Source organism: Etheostoma spectabile, chromosome 20 (assembly GCF_008692095.1).
Source record: "Etheostoma spectabile isolate EspeVRDwgs_2016 chromosome 20, UIUC_Espe_1.0, whole genome shotgun sequence".
NCBI lineage: Eukaryota > Metazoa > Chordata > Actinopteri > Perciformes > Percidae > Etheostoma > Etheostoma spectabile.
Genome location: NC_045752.1, coordinates 16,279,686 through 16,300,926, shown reverse-complemented (window position 1 = coordinate 16,300,926; position 21,241 = coordinate 16,279,686). Strand labels below are relative to the sequence as shown.

At 40.6% G+C, this 21,241-nt stretch overlaps 2 protein-coding genes across 7 annotated transcripts in view; one reads left to right on the top strand and one right to left on the bottom strand.

The window, feature by feature from the left end:
- Positions 1-103: 103 nt before the first annotated feature.
- adprs (ADP-ribosylserine hydrolase) lies at positions 104-4,959 on the bottom strand. Its single transcript, XM_032501263.1, has 6 exons — positions 3,538-4,959; positions 2,911-3,007; positions 2,589-2,796; positions 1,625-1,812; positions 1,332-1,432; positions 104-739 (listed from the first exon to the last, which is right to left on the bottom strand). Exons 1-6 carry the CDS (start codon positions 3,722-3,724, stop codon positions 348-350), a joined length of 1,173 nt encoding a protein of 390 aa, XP_032357154.1. The 5' UTR covers positions 3,725-4,959; the 3' UTR covers positions 104-347.
- A 297-nt stretch (positions 4,960-5,256) lies between these two features.
- si:ch211-266o15.1 (zinc finger MYM-type protein 4) overlaps positions 5,257-21,241 on the top strand; it is a 28,652-nt gene continuing 12,667 nt past the window's right edge. The window contains exons 1-18 of one of the 6 annotated variants that reach the window (XM_032501217.1): positions 5,257-5,478; positions 7,933-8,518; positions 10,171-10,223; positions 10,310-10,459; positions 10,936-10,999; positions 12,093-12,292; positions 12,578-12,702; positions 13,458-13,692; positions 13,856-14,068; positions 14,284-14,434; positions 14,700-14,815; positions 14,927-15,271; positions 15,406-15,556; positions 15,834-16,009; positions 16,151-16,328; positions 17,275-17,388; positions 19,730-19,773; positions 19,914-20,052. In XM_032501217.1, the coding sequence (XP_032357108.1) occupies positions 5,437-5,478; positions 7,933-8,518; positions 10,171-10,223; positions 10,310-10,459; positions 10,936-10,999; positions 12,093-12,292; positions 12,578-12,702; positions 13,458-13,692; positions 13,856-14,068; positions 14,284-14,434; positions 14,700-14,815; positions 14,927-15,271; positions 15,406-15,556; positions 15,834-16,009; positions 16,151-16,328; positions 17,275-17,388; positions 19,730-19,773; positions 19,914-20,052 (3,082 nt within the window). In that variant the 5' untranslated portion in view covers positions 5,257-5,436. Of the gene's footprint in view, positions 5,479-5,534; positions 5,825-7,932; positions 8,519-10,170; positions 10,224-10,309; positions 10,460-10,935; positions 11,000-12,092; positions 12,293-12,577; positions 12,703-13,457; positions 13,693-13,852; positions 14,069-14,283; positions 14,435-14,699; positions 14,816-14,926; positions 15,272-15,405; positions 15,557-15,833; positions 16,010-16,150; positions 16,329-17,274; positions 17,389-19,729; positions 19,774-19,913; positions 20,053-21,241 lie in introns of those variants that run through there. The other 5 variants (XM_032501216.1, XM_032501219.1, XM_032501218.1 and 2 more) reach the window with 5 other exon arrangements.

Genomic DNA, 21,241 nt, shown 5'->3' with positions numbered 1-21,241 from the left:
TGTGTGTGTGTGTGTGTGTGTGCGCGTGCGTGCGTGCGTGCACTACAACATTCTGTATGACGTTACCATCCAGTCAATGTAGTCTGTCTGGTGACCCTTGATGTTTCTTATTTGATCAGCTTAACTATTCTGTTACCAAACAAAATTAGCTTTTTTATTTTCGGAAAACTTGGGAACTCAGAAAATAATAAGCTGTTTTGATCAATAATATAATGTGTCAATGTTCAGATAGGCCTGCCCTTATTCACAGGTTCCCAGTTAACCAACACAGTCCCAAAAAAGTTATTACCAAGTGTTAGTGTGTAATTTGTGTTTAAGAGTCCTTTTGTCAAACTCCAGTTGACGAATCACTCCGCTCCATGTTTCTTCTCTGTGCCGTTAGAAGCGCTTGACTGGCTATCACATGCGTCTTCACTGCTCTGCTCTCCTGTCCCACCCCCGCCTCCATGTGATGACTGGTGGTACAGCATGTGAAGTCGCTTTGCGTTCATGTCTGCATCCTCGGCTCCCTCGCAGCACTTTATCCATGACTGAGGAATAGCCTCGATGCCATAGTGGGCCCCGGCGATGGCCCCTGCCATGCAGGCTATGGTGTCTGTGTCCCCTCCCAGGGCCAGGCTGTATGCAATAGTCCTCTCCACGCCGCCATAGTTCTCAGGAAGGCATTCTTGTGGCTGCAGGCAGTGAAGGACACAGAATATGGCAGTGGGGACCGAGTGGAGTGCTGCAATACCGTTACCTAGAAAGGAAAGACAGGAAGACAGTTTCACCCCTTAGTGAAACAATCCATTTGCTCTGTACAAATAAAACCTAAATATAATATTTTGTAGATTTAATTTAAGATTTAACAAAATAAGTTTTTCAGCTGTAAAATGTCTGTCTTCAAGATCCATAAGGAGGATATGGAATTCCATCCTACTGAACAATCGGTCGGTTAATATATTAGTCGACCAACAGAAAATAAATTGACTATTTTTACTTGTCCAATTATCGTTAAAGTGACTTCAAAGCACTCATTTGATGGTTATAACTCCTAAAAAAGGTAAAATGTAATGTTTTTCTTCATCTTCCATGAGAGTAGTCTGAATATCTTGCGGTTGTTCAAACAAAACAAGCAATGTGAATAAGTCAACTTGGGCTTTAAAAATCTGTGACAGGTATTTTCCATTATTTTCAAACAAATTCAGAAAAGAATTGGCAGATTATTCAATGATTCAAAAATGCCATTGTTTTGCAGCCCTAGATAATAATAAAAAAGGCATGCAGTATGTATAAAAATGGATGCCCTCAATAGATAGTCAAGATAAAGTCAGAGATAAACAGATACTCACCCAGTTCAGAAATGACCTCCTCGATGCTGACCTTGCTCCTGTCCATCAGGTCTCTAACTTTGTGGAGGCGCTCACAGAATGGCTTCTCTGCTTCTTTTAGGCTGGACAGAAACACCATGTTAAATGAAGATTGATACTAAAAAACTAGCAGTGCCAATATAACCTGATTCTATTGCTTTTATCTTTTTCCATCTTTATAAATTCTTCCGTGTTTCCTGCCAATGAACCCCAAACGTCAGATGACATCTCTGACCTCCTACAGCCGCCGCGTCGCTTATTCATGTAGGACTTACATTCTGGCATCATTGCGTGTGGCTTCGTTGGCCTCCACTTCTTCCATCTCTGTGATTAGCCTGCTGATGAACTGCTGGGGCAGGTCTAGCGCCCCCTGCAGGGAGAAGTGCACAGCTAACGCCTGCAGCACTGCGCCATTGTAACCCAGAGAGCAGGAGTGGGTCAGCATGGCACCCAGATGGGCGAACTGGAGACAAAAAGAAATAAATGAAACCAATTTAACTTGCACAAACAACTCAGTAGATCTTAAAATGCAAGCCTGTGTGTTTTATTGTCAGTCATAAGTAGCCTACACAGAATGGGAAGGTTTTTAGCAGAATCAGCATTAACATTATTTTGTGCTGTTTTATGTATTAATGAAGATTTTTATCACTGTGTTTTAAGACACTTGTCTGGTTGTTGGCTGATGACAGAAGAACCACTTTATGGTTAGGTAACCACAGTGTCATAAGTCACTGTCAGCATATGCAGACAGTGACATATTTATATCTCAAAGTGTTTTAAAAAAACATTTCCTGTTGACTCAGGTTACATAACTTGAACGCAAATCTGACTTCCATCACTTATTTATTTGAGACTGGATTTATGAAGACCATCGTTTTGAGTCTACACTTGATTTGGGTCCTATTGATCGGAGACTTGACTTGTCATGAAAGTTTTAATTTCAAGTATTTTTGTGCATGTGTAAAGTATTTTGATTTAAATTCACGAGAACTGGTACTGAGCTTAGTGAATGTTTCTCACTTGGGCCACATTTTTAGACTCAAGACTTTACTTCAGGCATGCGTCAAATGGAAAATTAGGACAGTTTACTTGGTCACACAAAAAGTTATACTTCAATTGGAAACAAAGCAAAAAAATGCTACAGAATTACTGAAGTTTTAGACTATTAATAGAAATTACATAGCTTCAACATGCATGTCACCAAAGATGTTTTTTGCCCAAATGATGTCCACTGCTCACCCTTTTTACATCAACTGGTTCGGGGAAAGCCAGTGCGAAGGGGGCCGCCCTCATGGCTCCCCCATTCCCAAAGGAGCCTCGACCATTAAATTGGTCCCTGGCCGGCTGGTACACATCACTGAGCTGAGGGGAGGACAGCTTCTTCAATACCTGGATCACTCCAGAACCATAACCACGACCTGGGGACGCACTGTACTCCTTAGCAAACCTAGAGGGGTGAGACACCAGGGCTTCAATTTGTGTTTTGTGTGTAAGTGCATCCCTCGATCGTAACTCTGCAAAGAAAAATATAAGTGTCAGCAGCTAGTGTGCACTGGTATACCTGCGAGCCATGTCTTGCTCATCAAAGCCGGCACGGGTGAGTAGAGACTGGACCACACAACGTGCCATTGCCGTGTCATCACTGTACTCAAGGATACCTAAAACACACACACACACACAGGCATATTAACACTGCATGATGGCGCCCAAAAACAACGTGCATGACATATAGGCCTATCAACATTACCAGAATGTCAGCACTGTCTAAAAAATTGAAGAAATCAATTCATGTTTGTTGTCAGTTAAAGTGTGTTGGCCAATTGTCCTCTAATGTCATTTGAAGTTTGGTTTTCTCATACTTTAAGTTCGTGGACATCATTCTAGGTAGGCTACTCATTTCTGCCATTTCCTATTATTTTGATGTTTAGCTGTAAATTATGGTAGAATAAATAAATGTGAGGTACTCAGAATGAAACCCCTTATGTAACGCTTTATTGCCCCCAGTTTAATATGGCAGCCTAGCCTAGTATAGTGAATAAGTGATGTCTGTAGGACAGGTTGGCATGGGTAGTAGGTTGGGAGTTTAGCCAATAGCCATGTTATCTCTCGCATTTCTGTCAGTGCCACCCTGTAATATGGTATTTCATTTTCCGCGGACTGGTGTATAAAATCTCATCCTCTCTCTAACCATTCCCTTTGGTCTCGTCGTACAGGCTGCTCAGATGCTGCAGCACACTCTCCATGGGAACCTCCTCCGCTCCTTCAAACTCTCCGCCGACACAATCTCCCAGCACAGCCGCGACCAGCGCTCCCCTAAACCGGGACAAAGACGCCGGACCCCCCGCTGCCACCGCTCTCACTGCCGTCATTGCCATTCATCCGCCGGTGAAGAGGCTTCAACCTACAGCGAGAAAACACTCCGACACAAGGAAAGGAAACAGCACAACCGTCAACAACAATGTCGACTCTCTTTACTGCTTCCCGAAAAGGTTTTGACGCCTGTTTGACCCCAATGGGAGGTTCGGGTCGGCCCACATAGAAATACACATACATAGAGTGGGCTTTCTTTGAAAGACAAGCTGCAGTCGGCTGTGTTTTTTATATTTCTATACGAGGATATGCATTAAGATACCACAGTTGATACAATAAACGCGACCACATTTACGAAGAAAATGTAATTTTCTGTGCCTTGTTGTTATGGTTTTAAGTTTGATCACAGTAGATGTGTTGTGTGTCCTTTTTCTTTTGCTGTTTTTTTTTTTTACCACAGAGCTCACTCTTCTCATGCCCGCCGTACGCTAAAATCTGCGCTGATACTCTCAGTTTTACGGTAGAGCCATACATCTGTTAAGATCGCCCTCTGCTGGATAGGGGTTCTGGCCCTGACAGGATGAGGGATGTTTCTCATAAATGGATCAAAAATGTAGAATAGTGAGGACTGAGGACAAATTACAGGATCAGTGTCTTGTCTCCTTGTGGTCTGGTCTTATTCTTGTGCTTTATGCGATTTGTCCAAAATAGTGCATTAGTCAGACCACAAGGTGGTAGATGGCTGACTGGCCAAGAATTAATTATTGAATGTAAAATCGTCTTCACTTTCATTTATAATGGACATCTAAAAAATAACAAAGAATAATCAGGTTACAACTACCCTCAAATGAAAGTAATTATGTCTATATATATATGAGGGTTATGACGTTTAAAATGAACACCAAAGTTCTACTGCTGTCTTTATTTTAAAGACATAAGCTCAATACTAAGATTAAATCTTTTACACGATTACATTACCTAAAGCTACAGAAATTATTTGAAATTAATCAATAATATTACTTCCAGCCAATGCCTTACATAACGATTAAATTAAGTAAATGTAAAGTAATGTATCGTCCCTTCATTGAAACTACAGAACATATTTTCTTTCCCTGCCACCCCCAAACTATATTGGAAAGAAATATAAGAATGGTTTAGACACAATAAATCATATTATTTATCAAATCAAATGCAGATGAAATGTATGGACTAGTTAAGAAAGAGAAACTTGAAAATCTGATAAATAAATCAATTCTTAGAATTTCAAAAAAAAACTATTAATTTATGAAAACTCCAACCATTTTTTATTTCTTTATGTAATGAATTTGCCTATATTACATTGCCTATGAAATGAATTTGTCAATACACAAACCTTGCATATAATAAATAATAAATAAGACCATTTATATGGTTTAACTGTTATTATTTACAAATGCACTTTCATTTGTTTTTGTTTTATTTTAAATATTTATTTTTTTACTACTCAGACACATAAGGATTTGAATATTGTGCTTCACTTTCATCTGATTTGTTTTTTGTCAATTTGTTGTTCAATAAAGAACGAAGAGAAAAAATGTAATACAAAGCTGAAAAGATTGCCGTATTAACTCGAATACAGCACGCTGTGTTTTTTCTGGGGATGACATTTGAAAAAACCGGGGTTAGGCAAAGGGTTGGTGTGAAGACTGGAAAAGTAAATGCCATTACGCATTTACAACAGCAACCACAATAGTACAACACAATTGTCTGGAGCAAGATACAATCCCTGACAACAACAATGTCAGGAGTAGAAGACGGAGAAAAGCCACCCAAAATTACGGTAAAGCTATAACGTTATCTTTCCCACCAAAGTGTTGTCTTCGTCGTCGTCTTTATGTTCAGTGGACCGTTTAACGTTGTTTCTTTTCTTCAGAAAGTAAATCCAAAACATTAGCTAGCTAGATGGTTGGCTTGTTCTTACAGTTACACCCATTCTTGGCGTTAGACGACTAAGTTACCCTGGTTTCTTTATTTAGTTTACTGCTGCATCCTTTTTGTTAGTAGCGTTAGCAGCTAGCATACATAACCCATAACCCTCAGAAGTGGGTGGATGTTAGGCAGCGCGGCGTCTGCAGCATAATTAAAACATGGCGGACTCGGAGGAATTTAGACTTAAACGATTAAAGGTAAGAAATGCAAATATATAATATAATTATAGTGACACTCAGACGGCAAGCTGAATTGTTCAGTTGATGTATCTACATACTAATAAATTTAGTTTTTGTGGGCTAACTTCCGGTCAAGATGTTCACATTGAAGCTAACGTTAGCAAGCTAGCTTACAACCCTGTAGCTTGCTGCACTGATGCATGCCGCTACGCCAAGTTCCCTGATAACCTGATAATTTGATAAACCGCAAAGAAACGTATCGCAGAGAATATGATGCAGGTATTTTGTGAACCCCAAGAGCCTTTATTATTACAGCACTACAACTAACCTATATGGTGCTGTGACTGCTGTTCCAGAAAGCCCTTCCATCGCGGAGGGCTGCTGCTGACAATAAAAAAGTGGCGATTTTGGCCAGCGAGTCACCAGTGTTATTTTTACTTGAGGACACCGACAACTACTACAATGTCTTACTTGTTTGTTTGTGTGTGTGTGTGTGTGTGTGTGTGTGTGTGTGTGTGTGTGTGTGTGTGTGTGTGTGTGTTTGTTTGTGGGAGAGAGAGTTTACATATATGCCAGGACACGATGAATGGCCGAATTTTGAAATGGAGTTTGGTGGTTAAAATCCGTGAGGGTAGGGTGTTATTTGATGAGAATGTAGGGTTATAAAGTAAGTAAGATATAAAGTCATTATATCGGTAGGATTGGTTAAGAAAACAAAATTACAAGACGCAAATGTGTTTTTCCTAGTTCATCAAAGACACTATCTATTGACAGAAAATTTGGTGATGTTGTGCTTGGTACTGTCACTGTTGTGTTATTACTGTGTAAAGTGATGGAGAAAGTTGACTTACCTGCCAATTGTATGGAAAATGGGTTTGCTGCTGGAGGCAGACTGTGTGTTGGTATGTAATACATCAGAGCTTAAAAATACAGATGTGATGTACAAGTGGCCCTCCCTTTGTGCAGCTCAAGTCAAGTTCAACACTATCACATTGTTGTCTGAGGAGGTATTAGCTGGTGATTAGTGGTGCATTTCAAAAACTGATGGTTCATTAAGTTAATAAAAAATGGAGAGATGTATATACATACATACATACATACATACATACATACATACAACTGTTTGAATGGCTTAGTAAACTCTGACTTTTTTATTCTTCTTGAGAGAATCGGATGGTTAAGGTGTACAGTTTTTTATACTAGACAAGGTTCTCTGGGTTTACAGGTCAGTCACAAAGGGGTGAACTGGATTCTACCTAGGATAATTGTACATCTGAGTTGATACTCTGAATGCACAGGTGATCTGGTGTTATTCCTAAAATTATTTTGAGTAAAGAATTTTGTGAAAATGTGCAGCTTAAAGTTCAGTAGGCAACGTTTTATAATAAAAAATGTTTTTGTCATATTTGCTGAAACTTTCACTAAATCTTGATTCCTGACAGTAGTTGCTGAGACAGATAATCTGTTCCTCTGCTTCCCCCTACTGCTCCTTAGCAATTGCAGTTTTCCACTGCTATTAGGAGCACCAGTAGGAGGCAGATGAACTTGATTGTTTTCAAGGATAACTTGATTACCCATAACCTCAACAACCAGTACATCTGTTACCTTCAGGAAGGAGATTCTCTTACGTTCCCTTCCCCTACGATCCAAACAAGCCATGTCCACCTTTGTCCCAACATCCATCAAACTGTTGAACAAACAACAGTCTTACGTGTATATGTCTGTCAAGCCAAATTAAATATTGCCATGTTAGTGGATAGGGGTGCACGATTCAGAAAATGTCACGATTCAATATAGATTTTTAGGGTCAAGATTCAATTAAAAAGATTCTCAATTTAAAAAAAAAAAAAAAACATTCACAGAATGTAAATGTTACTTTGTGTGTTACCCATGTGATAGTACACGCGCCATTACAAAACAAAAAAAGGAAAAAAACAAATATGAATCGATTTTGAATCTGTAGTGCTTTTTTATTTTATTTTTTTTGCACACCCCTACTAGTGGACAATAAAGATCTAGTTTAGATTTGACAGTGAGGAATAGAGGATTATAGTGCATCATTCCTTGAGTGCCTTGAGATACATGAATATGCCGCTTGAAATCCCAAACCTGTTTCTCCCCTACAGCATGAGGAGCGCCTGTCCAGAGTGTTTGACGAAGTGATGGGGCTTGGAGACTTTGCTGACTCCTCCAGGAGCTCTTTCATCTCTTCTCCAAGTGGAGGTCAAGATGAAACAAAGGGAGTAGACAAAACTTCAGGACAAGGGGAAAACCAACCGGTAGAAGAAGAAGATAGCAACAGCAGCAGACCAGAAGAAAAGATGGAGGAGGGGACGGGAGAGTCGTCTTTTCCTCGCATTTCCTCCCCTTCCTCTGTCCGAAACTCCTCGTTTACCGTGGGAACCAACGAAGGAGGAGGTGGAGGAAGTGGAGGGGCAGCATTTGATGACGCACTGGATGGCCTTCCTTCGTATGGGCCAGAAGAAGAAGAAGAGGAGGAAGACTGGCACTTTGCCTTGCAAATGGGCACCCTGGAGGATGTTAATGTGGGCAAGACAAACCCAGAAAGAGGCCAACCAGGAGTAAAGAACAACGTAACTGAAGACGAAGCCTTTGCTCCTCAGCCCAGAGAGGAGCAAGAGAGGGAAGGGAGCAGTGCGTCTGCTAACACCTCCCACTCCTCCCAGGACCATACACCTGACAACAGCCGAGGTATACCTGCATGCACGTGAGAAATTAGACTGTAAAATACAAGAGTCATCACCAGTGCCATACAAGTGCAAGTGTCTATCCAATGTATTGTACTACTTCATAGGGCCCTGATCTGCCAGTAGAGCTACAATGTCCCGCCCATACACCAGCTTCACCAATTGCGAGTCAATCACGGCTGTCAATCATGACATTTCATGCTTTTTTTATATAGCATTAAATACATAATTTAAACCAAATTTATCTGAAGAAATGAACACTTTAATGTACGTCAGCCATATCGAAACTACCTAAAATGAAAGACACCATCTTTGGGGGGAAAAGAATTTGAAGTGTTCCTCGATTATTATTTTTTTAGTTGGATAGGGATGGGATTTATGACCTATACTGCAGCCAGCCACCAGGGGGCGATCAAGGGGTTTTGGCTTGACTTTTGGAGAGCTGTAATGGCAGTCCATCTTTATATACAACCTTTAGTCCTCCTGACACACCAGGATCACTGTTCTTTGGGCTTTTATTAAAGGGGTACACCACCAATTATACGCATGAGGTTCAGGTCATTTGTCAGAGTACTATTCCAAAACAGTTGTATAAACTGCTCTAGGTCTCTGGAAGGAGCTTTCCGAGGTCTGAGCAAATAATCCTGATAATGTCCTAGCGATGTTTAGAGCTTTGAAAGAAATGGGAATTTACCAGGCAGTGAGGGTCTAATAAAAGCCACTATGGAGTTGCATTATGGAAAATTTAGGATCCAGTATTTCGGTGGCTTGGCCTGTTCTTGAGAATAATGGACAGGAGTATATCTTGGCCTCTTATGTCCCGATTTTGACCATTTAAAAAAAAAAATCATTCTCTTGTAAATCTGTTTCCTTTCATAAAAGTGTAATACTATTGCTAAAATGGCCCTTTAAATGACTGTGGTTAATCATCTCACAGTGGTGCACGCACCGGTGGACTTTATCAGCAGCCAAAAGCAGAGAGAGTGGGCTGACATGCTGTACTGCATGATGATCCCTTTTTTAAATCCAGAAACGCTTAACAAACACAGCATAAAGTTCAACACAAGTGTGTTTGCTAGTTTAAGACTGACGCAGTTGTCAGTTTTCCATCCACTAGTCTTAGTGTGTGTCTGATGGGGTGGGGGCGTTCCTTCACGAAGGTGGTGCTCCATTTTAATGGTTGACCTGCATCACTATATCATCCATCAACACAACCCTAAACTATACTGTACACTACACTACAAACAAGACTGAGAGTGTTGTGAAAATGGTAGCCTTGTTTGTTTAGTTTCTCTCTATTTTATTATGTTTGTATTAATTAGTAGTGTTTGTAGCTTTTAAGTGCACCTTTTAACAAAAAGCACACAGTTCATTGAGATCAGCTGGGTGTGTCTGGGTTTGGTGTGTGCTCCCCCAATTTCAGTGCCCCTCCTTTGGCAGGATGGTATATATGCTTGGGAGTTGGACAGAATGTGAGGTGAATGTGTGAGGGGTAAAATGCCTGAAGAATAGTTTTAAGTGTGCACTGGAATTGTTTGCGCCACTGTGTTACTGTCCATTATTTCCTGGAATATATGGTGGTCTGGACTAGTTGTAAACTCCTGGGTTATGTATGTATTGTTTTAATGAACGTTTTCTTTTCTACCTTTCTGTCAGATGGAGGCGTCCTGAACCAGACAGATGAGACAGAAGATAGCCAGCAGGGAGAGGTGGGGCTCTAGAAAGATTGTCAAGTTAATGCAATGAAAAATTGTTGAACCTTTGTCAGATAATTATGAATACTTTATTATTTCAGAGGTCAGATGCAGCTCCAATGGCGGACAGTAACCCCCCAATGTCTCCTAGTATCAATATTAAAGATGAGCCCATTGATGAGGGCTACGACGCTGCTTTACTGCCTCAGAGCTCCATCAGACAAATCAAAGAGGAGCTGGAGCATCAGGAGGTAGGTGTGAGGAGAGAACGTATGCACCTACTGTTTATGTGCAGAATTGTGGGATTAAACCAGCCCGATTACAAGAGGTACTATCCGGTACTGCAGAGGAGAAAATCTCACTAACCGTAAAAAATGAGCCTGCAAGTATGTTGCTGCGGGCGGCACAATTTTGGAGTACATGGACCTAGCATTAAAAGAAAAAGGAAAAAGCACAGTGGAAGTAAGGTTAAAAGAAAAATTACAGAGAAGTGGTGCTTCACAGATCAGGAATGGCAAGAGATCAGCGTATTTTTATGACAGCGACAGCAATACAATGAGCTGCCGTGTTTTATCTTGTGCAGTTTTATTGCTTGTTGAAAAATATGTTGGTAATTATTATTATTATTATTTTTTTTACAAGCCGTTGAGGGATAAAACAAAAAGTTAATTTTGCACCTTGAATTGATTGTTTTATAGCATTTTATTTTATTATGTTCATATTTCAGGAGGAGCTGAGGATCAGCTCTGTCTACTCTGTAGGTGGAGGGAACACCTTTGCATCTCCTACCGGTAGGTTAATTTATTTGTTCATTTTGACATGTTTCTTTCATCTTAACATCAGACCTGACATTTTGTAGTGGTCATATTGTGTCCTGTTCATGTTTTGTAAGTTAGAAGAATGCTTTAGCACAGAGCAATCTTGGAACCCGTCAGCTACTGGTCTGATGACAGTTTAGCCAATATTTCGGGGTTTCCAGTGTAGCCAGCTGAAACCCGGTCCGAAACTTCTTCCATGTGTTGCGTCCAATTAGCAACTTGAGATGGAGTTGGACTTAACAAACGCCTCTATAGACAGATACTCGCATATTAATGCAGATAATCATATTTTAAAAAAGCGACTGAAAAGCAATCAAGGTCAGATGATGGCTGATGGGTTCCAAGAGTGCATTTTGTCTGTGTTCCGTGTCTTTTACGCTCCACACGGATTGTTAACCTGCATCCAACCAAAGCCCACCCACAAACGGATTTCAAACCAGAACCATAATGCTTCCAACAACAAGATTTTGTCCCGTTGTTCTAAATCTGTCGAACACTGAAAATGCTGTGAGCAGTTTGGTTACTGCATGCCAAAGCTATTGGGTTAGTTTGGTCATGTTTAAAGGACCATACCCCTGGTTTTGCGTCAACCAAATATCTGCTTTCGCCTTCCGTCAGTGGCAGTCATTTCTCAAAGCATGCATAACTAGACATATTTGAACTTTTCTAATATTTAGCCAAATTGTATAAAATGTTTTTAAAGTAAATGTTCAGAAAACCTGGTTGAACTTGTAATAACACCAGATTGACTGGGCTGACAGTGGAAAACGCCTGGTATGGTCATCTTAGCATTTTAATGTCAGACACTGACAAATTATAGCTGGAAAAACACTGTTAAAACATGAATAACAACTGCATTCAGTTAACATATTCCAGTTCCGGGGGCAGTGGTATTATTGTGCATGCTGGTTCACCAGCAGCGCCCTGTTAATGTTTGATAGATACATCTGTGTCAGCAGCCAGAGGTTCAGAAATGCAGATTTTCCATGTGTGAGTTTTTATTCTTAATCGTGATCAAAAAATGTTGTTCCTTATTTGTCTTTCTTGTCCCTCTTATCCACTGTAGTGCCAGCTGCAGTTCCAGCTCCTACTCCAACGGCCATTTTTATCCCAGGTAGAGGACAGCATGTCCTACAAGCTATAGCTCCCCTCCCTCTCAGACCACCAGCTCCAATCCCCAGTTCACTACCAGCTCTGGTACCAGCACCCCCACGCCCTCCTCCACCCTCCGTTCCTGGTAGCGTTCGCTGCAGTGGCTGCTCTAAGGTACTGTTGTAACTTTGTGCTGCTTAACACGACCCCTCTACATAGATGTGCGTAGTATTAAGGGTAAACTGTTAATATATACTGTGTGTGTGTGTGTGTGTATGTATGTATGTATTGTAATGTCTATTAACATTGAATACTGACAGATTCATATTGTCTATATTTATTAGCTATATTTATGGCATGATAAGCAGAAACTATGTTTAATGTGTCAGGACTTTTGGGGTTGATGTGGCATTTTATTTCAGTCAGTTTTATGTTTCATGGTTCTGTAAATGGTTGTAGGTTCTTCTGAAAGGCCAAACAGCATTCCAAAGAAAAGGTTCGACACAGCTGTTCTGCTCCACAGTCTGTCTGACTGGTCATCTGCCTCCAGCTAACAAGAACCGATCCTGTTTTCAGTGCAACAGGTACGTCTTTGTTTCCATCTGACATCAGTATAGACTTAAATCTGGGTTACGTTTAGCTCCCATAAGCTGGCAGTCAGTTTATATGAGGTGTATTCATTTACCACATAAAAATACCCATGGTCAAAGTGTTGTGCTAGTTTAGTTTAAAGAAAAACCATGTTTGTTTTAGGGAGTTTAGCTATTTCTGACTTTTAAAGTTATGTAGATGAATATAGAAGAGTGGATTTTGCAACAGTCAAATATAGGAGTGTAAAGGGTGCCTTAAGGCAGTAAGACATTTCCATCATATTGCTGACAGTTTTCCATAAAACGCTTTTTATGGAACACTGCATTTGTTTTCATTATAATATACCGTATGACAATATTGTAGTGTAATTGAAAAATTGTCTGTTCAGTGGCCCACATGTCAGAATCCTAAATCCCATATACAGTTAAAAAAGCTTTTTTTCCTCCCAAAACACTATGTATATTTGTCTCAATTGGTCGTCTGGGAGTTTAGTAATTTTAAAGTTCCAAAATTTGACACTAAGCACTATAATTCCTCATTTTTTTATTATTAATTATTATAAAGAAATGTATTCATATTTACTTTGTTCAGGCAAGGTTGAAAGCGTAACAAATATAAAATATTGTCTATTATATTTGAAATATTCGTTTTTTCATTTTTGCCACTTTGTATGTTCTAACCACAAGCTTGCCATCATCCTGGATTTTTCAGCTACTCTCTTTTTTTCCTTGTGCTGTTCTCTTTGCAGGGAGATTCTTCAGCCTAGGGACATGATCACGATTCCATCAGACGGCAACACCTACTTTTACTTCTGTGGCCAGTTCTGTTTGTCTGTCTTTAGACACAAGAAGAAAACTGTTGACAAGGTTCCTGATAAATGGCCTGACAAACGAGTGGAGAAGAAACCTGAGAAGCCGCCTGAGAAACCAGCTGAACGTCCACCTGAAAAACCCTTCTGCAGCGTCTGCAGAGTCTCCAATAGGGTAAGAGAGACACAGAAGGCTAGCTTCAACAGCAAAGACAGGTTTTGGTGAAGATGTCTGATAAGCCAAGTTAACAGTATGGGCCCAGGTTCTCTGTGTACTTATGCTACCTTCTAATTCGCTTTCTCCTCCTTGTGTTTGACTATTATCATCTTTACAGCAGATTGAGCATGAGGTCACCCATCAGGGCCGTCTGCACAGACTCTGTAGTAATGCTTGTTTTGTAACATGGCGCAAGATGCGGCAGTTAGCCATGAACTGCTGTGAAGGCTGCGGACTTTACTGTAGTAGCAGCTCAGGCTCCTGTCAGACGCTCACAATTGAAAGAACTCAGCTCAACTTCTGTGGTCCGACCTGTATTGGCACCTACAAACAGGTTTGTCTGTAAACTTGTTTTTATAAGTCTTGTTTGGTTCAGTATTTATGACAGAAACGTGAACTCTTTAGCTATACTAGCCGTTTTATCATATTAGTGGCTTCAAATGCAATATGATGTGAGTTTGAGTAGCTATAAATCAGCAGAAAATCACACACAGCCCCTAGTAGCAAATGTAAACCTCTTTAATACTAATTGTGGTTTTTTTTGCACAGACCTGCAGAAAGACGGTTACATGTGCCTACTGTCACAAAATGGCTGTAGTGTCTTCCACCCTTATCGAAAGAGACCAAAGGGGCAAAGTTCAGCTATACTGTTCATCTGCTTGTGTGGAACAGAGTCGACCACCCCCACACATTCTCACAGGTAGTACACACCACGGAGACACACACTCACGTGCCAAGGTTAGCATATAAATGCATACTTAAATGCAGAACTTGGAAAAGGCTTCAGATCTTCTCAGTGACTAAAATAATCTTCTTACTCGTTTACTAAACACAAAATACAATCAATTTAAAACTTTACAGGCTTCTTATGTTACATCACTGCAGCCTATGTCACAACCAAATCCAGTGAATGCATGGCTCATTATTATAAGTTAATTAATTTTATGTTACCCCTTTCCTTTTAGGTGCTGCATTCCCCTGCTGCCAGTGCAGGGTGTCCGCGGTTCCTCAGTATCATCTGGCCATGGTGGACGGCACCATTCGGAACTTCTGCTCCTATGACTGTGTTTCTATATACAGGGTAAAGGCCCCAGTAGCATAGAAGCTTTTTTGTATTGAACATAAGATGTTGATGAAGCATCTGTTGGCCTAGATTTGACATTGCTGTTATTTTCACACCATGTCTTTACAGAAGTCCGGGGACACCTCTCAGCCAGACCTGACCAATGGAACTTCTGTTCTCAGAGACTCCTCCCTCAGAGATGCCCCCAAAGCAAGCTCAGTCCCTCCCATCCCTCAGGACTACCCATCTTCAGTGCCCTACCCGGGCCACCATCCCAGTCATACCTCAGTGCCCCCACTGGTGCCCCACTACCCAACTATGTCCTCCCCCTCTGTCCCTGGGCAAGCCCAGGCCAGAGCACCTGCTGATCACCCCTTGAAACCAGCAGAAGGCGGGCCCAGTGACCCCTCCAAGCTGAACTGCCATCAGTGCAGCAAACAATTCAATACAAAGCCACTGCTATTCAGTAACCAAGTAAGGAGCACACGTGTGCATACAGTCTCTCAGTATATTCAGAGACTTAACCCTTATAGCTAGCTGCATTATGGGTGTTAAATTCATCACCTAACTATGAGGATGATTACACTAATGCTAATTCATTCCTGCAGGGTCGTATTTCTATGTTCTGCAGTAGGACTTGCTGTGATCAGTATAAAACCCAGAAGAATATCCTGATGGTGTGTGAGTTCTGTAAACAGGAGAAAGTGCCCTTTGACATTATCAGTTACAACCAACAGGACCTGATCTTCTGCAGTGAGAGTGAGTTAACACAGGCCTTTTTCCTATTATCCTTTCCTCTGCTTTGTTTTCAGGTATTCCTATGGCTCAATGGAAAATAATTGTAGCCTTGATTGAAGTATAAAATTGCAAATGCAGAACGTCTGACTAATGCCAGTCAACTCGGTACAAATACTTTTAAATTATTAATCAACATAGGTCTAAAAGTCAACTGAGATCAGTGTTATAGGACTTCTGGGCTGAAACATATGTTTGTTATGTTTACATAATATTATTCCCCACCCATTCTGTGTTCCAGACTGTAAGCTTCTCTTCAAACATGATATAACATCTCGTAACAAGGATCATCCCTGGCGACCCTGCACCTACTGCTCCGGCATCGGCCAGAAGATGCTGCACAGTCACTATGGAGGCAAGATGGAGGAGTTCTGTAAACCCCACTGCATGTCCCAGTACACTGTGCTCTACTATGGGGTAAAGAGACATCCCACTAAAGTGTACATTTTATGCCATCAAATCAAGGGATTGCCTTACTGTTCAAGGTGGTTAATTTCTTCTTCTTTCTTCTCTCTCATCCTGTCTTTTCTTCCCTCCTTCTCCTCCTCTCCTGTCCAGATGGGTCGATGTGACAGCTGTAGGAAACAAAGCTATATGACTGAGAAGCTGCAATGTCTGGGTTCAGTCCGTAATTTCTGCAACCTGCCCTGCCTGTTGCAGTACTGCCACCTGCATTTTGAGACAAGCCAACACACCAGCAGTAACGGTACTGGAGTGGCCCCACAAGCACCATATGGTAAATTGTGTTATCAAATCAGTGTTGTACAGTATGATGTTGAATAGCAGTCTACATGCCAACAAGCTCATGCTGGTTAAAATAACACTAAAGTAGGTATTTTCCCATAGACTGTTTAAAATAAGTGGACGTAGCCACCATGACGTCACCCTATGGTTTGTGAACAACAATTTTGAAGCTTTGAGTTTGACATTTTGGCCGTCGCTATCTTCTTTTTTAAGCCAGAAGTGACCATATTTGGACAAGAGGGTGACACTCAAGTTACATTGCTAACACTAGCTTGCTTGCTCGGATAGAAAAGTGCATCTCTAATTCACGTTGACTGTCTTAATTGGCATGATAATTTTGGCTACAAATAGGCTTAAAACTAAATGGATTTACTGAAAAAAAATTAACAGCAGGCTGCTTAGTTTCATTAGTTCAAAAGCTGAAAAAAAAAAACATTTTTAGGCAACCAAAATGTTACACATGGCTTTCATCATAGAAAAACACACTGTGTAAGGGTCAAATTTCCAAGATGAAAACATTTGTACTATTTAAGCATTGTTAAGCCCTTTCCAAATTGACAGTTGTGGGAGATATGCTGTGGTAAACTTTTAACTTCTATATATCGTGTCGGCAAAGACACTATAGAAACTTTTGTATTTCTATTCAGCCATGTGAAAAATGTTTTCATTTCTCTTTTAGTATTTGCGATGCTTTTGGTACAGGTGATGTTTTGTGTACATGCTACCCAGAGTTTTGTCAGCACGAAGTGGCATGTGCTGCTTTGTTTGCTTAATTCAAATGGAGTAAAAACCACGCCCAATCAGAACAAGTGAGCACCATCTTGTCATGTTTTGGAGTGCATCCAGTGAGAAAAGAATGGAGGGGGAAAAGGAAAAGTAGTAATCTCACATGTTGAATGACCAAAATCTAACTTTGGTATGTTTCTCTCTTCCTCCAGCGCCAACCCAGCCCCACCACTCCTCAAAAATGAATCCTGTCATAGCTGGTGTCGTGTCACTGGCCAATGGCTCTGCCACTCAGCCCAGTGTGTCAGCAGATACTGCTCTTACTGGTTAGTAGGGTTGCACGATTTTGATAAAAAGTAATATTGCCATTTCGATTTGCAATACTGTGATTGCGATGTAATGGTAACATGAACATCTACTTGCTTGATAATCAAGAAAAAAATTACAAAAATACTAAAAACATCTTGAAATTTGTATTTCTCAACTTGAACATACAGCTTCATATTTTACTGAATTAAATAACAAAAAGCAATCTTTTCAAAATGTTTGCTTTGCTCAACAGTGCAAATGAATAAATAAATAGAACAACAAATACTTTTTTTCCTATTCCCTTATGAACAATGACATTTAAGATGGTTGTAATATAATAACTACTGATTAAGTTACAAATATACTAGGTACAGCTTGTTAAAGTCTGCGTGGTCTAAAATCCTCTTCTCATACTCACTTGACCATACACGACAGACGCTACTGCCTCAACAGACTGACAGTTCATATATTTTGTAGACATTACAAGGATAGCACTTAATACATCCATGGGGGGGGTGTAATTTAGAGGGCAGATTCAGTGCACAACCATAAATGAGGCATTGGTGAGAGCAAAAATAGCAGGTGCTGAGTGAGTGACATTAGTTTTTGAATGGGGAGCAACTGGCGAGGGGTTTCGGACCTAGCGTAGAAGCTATGTGAGGAAAGAGATAGCAAAGACGATATAAAGTGAGTTAACAGTGAAGAATAAATTAAGCTTCTTAACGCACTGTGGCTTCATCTATTGTTAATGCTGTCGGTAAGTGAAAGGTGTTATAACTAGGGGTGTAACGCTACATTGATCTGGATTGATCTATCGTTTCAATGATCCATGATCCAATATTTTTGATACAAAGTAAATACATCCATACATATCGTCTGTAATGGCATTTTTCCATTAATGGTACCTGCTTGACTCAACTCACCCGCGGTGCCCTGTCCTCTTTTTTCCAATGCAGATTATTACCGCCTCATTCGTGAGGCGAGCCGTGGCTGGTCGTCATAGCAGGAAACTGCCGTGACCTAATGCGACACACACACACACACACACACACACACACACACACACACACACACACACACACACACACACACACACACACACACACACACACACACACACACACACACACACACACACACAGAACGTTGAAGGGGCGTTGTTTTAGATTCTTGGCATGTTACCACAGCCAGAAGACAAATTTAGTTTCAAAAGAAGCTGGAGGCAACAAAAAAAAAAACGCTGCCTAAACTATTTTATTTCTACGGCGGGTTTGTTCAGGACACCCACCATCTGTCACTAGCAATGATCACTCAGTGAATAGTGACGATTCTCTCCGACCAATCAGTAGTCTGCAGGTTTTCATGTCACCTTTTGTTCCCACCTCAGCTTGCTTGGAACCTCTGAGGTGGTACTAAAAAAGTATCTGCTAGCAAGTACCAGGTACTTTTTTTCGTAATGGAAAACCAAAAAAGGCGAGTAGAATCAAGTAGGTACCATGCATTGGATAAACGCAATAAGATTCCCCTTTATATTTGATTCCCACTTTATTTTTTATTAAAAAGAGTAGTTTTAATTCAGGGGTCTCAAACTCAACTTTCTTGGGGGCCGCTGGAAGTAGAGTCTGGGTTTGGCTGGGCCGCATCAAGTATTCCAAAAAACAACAACTATTTCCTCCAAACAGGGCGCGGAACTGCCGGTGCTTTAAGCCCCTAGATCTGATATGGTTGGTGAATTTCACAACAACAGACATCACATTGTCAACCTCAGGCATTTGCCGCAAAGAGTACTTAGCTAGCTTGACAACCGTTACGCCGCTGTCAGGAGACTACTACGGTAGCCATAAGTGACAAGCGCAATGACCAAAGTTTCAGAACGCGCGGGCCGCACTAACACTTAACTTTGATGTCAAGCAGGGGGCCACAAAATATCATCCCGCGGGCCGCAATTGGCCCCCGGGCCGCGAGTTTGAGACCCATGTTTTAATTTAAATGTCTGGAAGAGCTCAGTAATACAATTGTCAAATCATCTAACAATAAAAAAATTAAATAGGCGTATGAAATTATCTCATTATGATCGCAGGCTCTAATCAAAAGCGTATTGTGGCAGACTTTAAGATATCCACAAATATATAGTTTTCCGAAGAATCAATATAATTCGTATCGGGATAAAACTTGTGATCACACACTCAGCACACCTTTTAGTTTAGTCAAATTTTAGTTATGTAATCCACATTGCGATTAGATTAATCGTGCAGCCCTACTGGTTAGTTATATCAGTTGTTTTTATATATTTATGGTGTGCATTTTTCACTGTGGGGTTTAATGCAGTGCTATTATATTTTTATTTCTCTTTTGTAGGAGCACTTCCAACCTCCAACGTTGACGGCAAGAACCTAGACCATGTATGTACTGTATGTGTGTGTGTTTCAGGCTAGACCTTACATGCATCTGTTGGTGTGTGCGTGTGTGTAGGAGTGTGGGTGTGGGTGGGTGGATCCGCTTTGTTTATTTCTGCTGTTTTTGTTTTAATTTCCCTTTCCAGGCCAGTACTCAGACTGATGCCATGGGAGTGCCTGTGTCCCGTCGACGTCAAATGAAGAACAAGTCGGTTCTGTGTCGGCCCTTCACTATGGACCAAGAGAGCATGTGCCAGCTGCCTGCACCTTCCACTCATTTAGCAGGTAACTACAAAAAACACTAGGTTTGGGTAGTTTAGCTTTGTTACATTTTGTTCACACAGATTGGCTGCACAGCTGAATTTAGGTACGCAAGCTGCATGGGGACTGTGTGCCGTCCAGCAGCTTCCTGACAGTTATTTGCACTACAGAGTGTCCAAATACTGAGTGGACATAAAGTCCAAGACAGACACTTGAAACCTCATGTGTGAAGAATTTTAAATCTGTCTAGTTTAAGATAATGTTGCCGCTTTTTAATAGCATCTTCTTCTTCTCTGACCAAAAATGGTGCTGGACCTACAGTAAATCAGTCAATCACACTGATTTAAAGTGTAAAATCACCACTAAACATGGTCTCAATGCACTTCACAATTAAAAGAACACATAAATGAAACATTGCAACAAAAGAACTTAGTTCCTGCTCAATGTGTGGAATAATCGCTCCCAAACATTTCCTTGTGTTTATTGATTGAACCGAACCACTTGTAGTGGTGGAAGGTTAGGTTTCACCACGTGATACTTAAAATGTTTTAATATTTTCCTATAACACAAGTCAGATGAGCCAATTAGAATTAAGAAGTTGAATTTAACTTTAGCTTTTAGCTTTTGTGGAGTAAAATATTGACCTTGCTTGAGCTTTGTTATTCTTAGAGTCCGCACAAGGTGGACAGTGATATACTGGACTAATATTGATCTTAGGTATTGAACATCAGGCTTTTCTGCCAAGACAAAGATAACATTCTGCAGGGAAAATGCTTAAAATATAAAAATGGTTAACACTAATGATACTAAATTGTGCTGCAAACCTTTACCTAACTAATACTGACAGCAAACCTTAATAATAACAATAATAATTTAATGTCATTGTTTCCTCTAGAATTTTATTCAGCAGCACTGGGGGGGGGCATCTAGAAACCATCTAGAAAATAGACGATGCCTTACCTGAAACCAATTTAACACCAATTCTATTTTATTTATATAGCGCTAAATCACAACAGTTATCTCATTGCACTTTTCATAAAAGAGCTCAGTTAACAAAAAGCTGCGTGAACGTTAGCCTGCTAACTACGTTTTTCCTGCAGCGGGGAGTCAAAGGCAGAGGGACGGCAGCATTCGCTAACGTTAGCTTCTTGTCTCGTCTGGTGTCTGATAAACAAACGTAAATTCATCAAATTCAGTGTCCACAATGCTATTT

Bases quoted from the DNA above. Each gene is read 5' to 3' on its own strand.
- adprs (XM_032501263.1), bottom strand. From the start codon at position 3,724: ATGGCAATGACGGCAGTGAGAGCGGTGGCAGCGGGGGGTCCGGCGTCT. The intron at 1,813-2,588 runs GTGAGCAGTGGA...TTTTGTCTCCAG, and splicing joins AACCAGTTGATGTAAAAAGG to TTCGCCCATCTGGGTGCCAT. The intron at 740-1,331 runs GTGAGTATCTGT...TTTCCTTTCTAG, and splicing joins GGAGGTCATTTCTGAACTGG to GTAACGGTATTGCAGCACTC.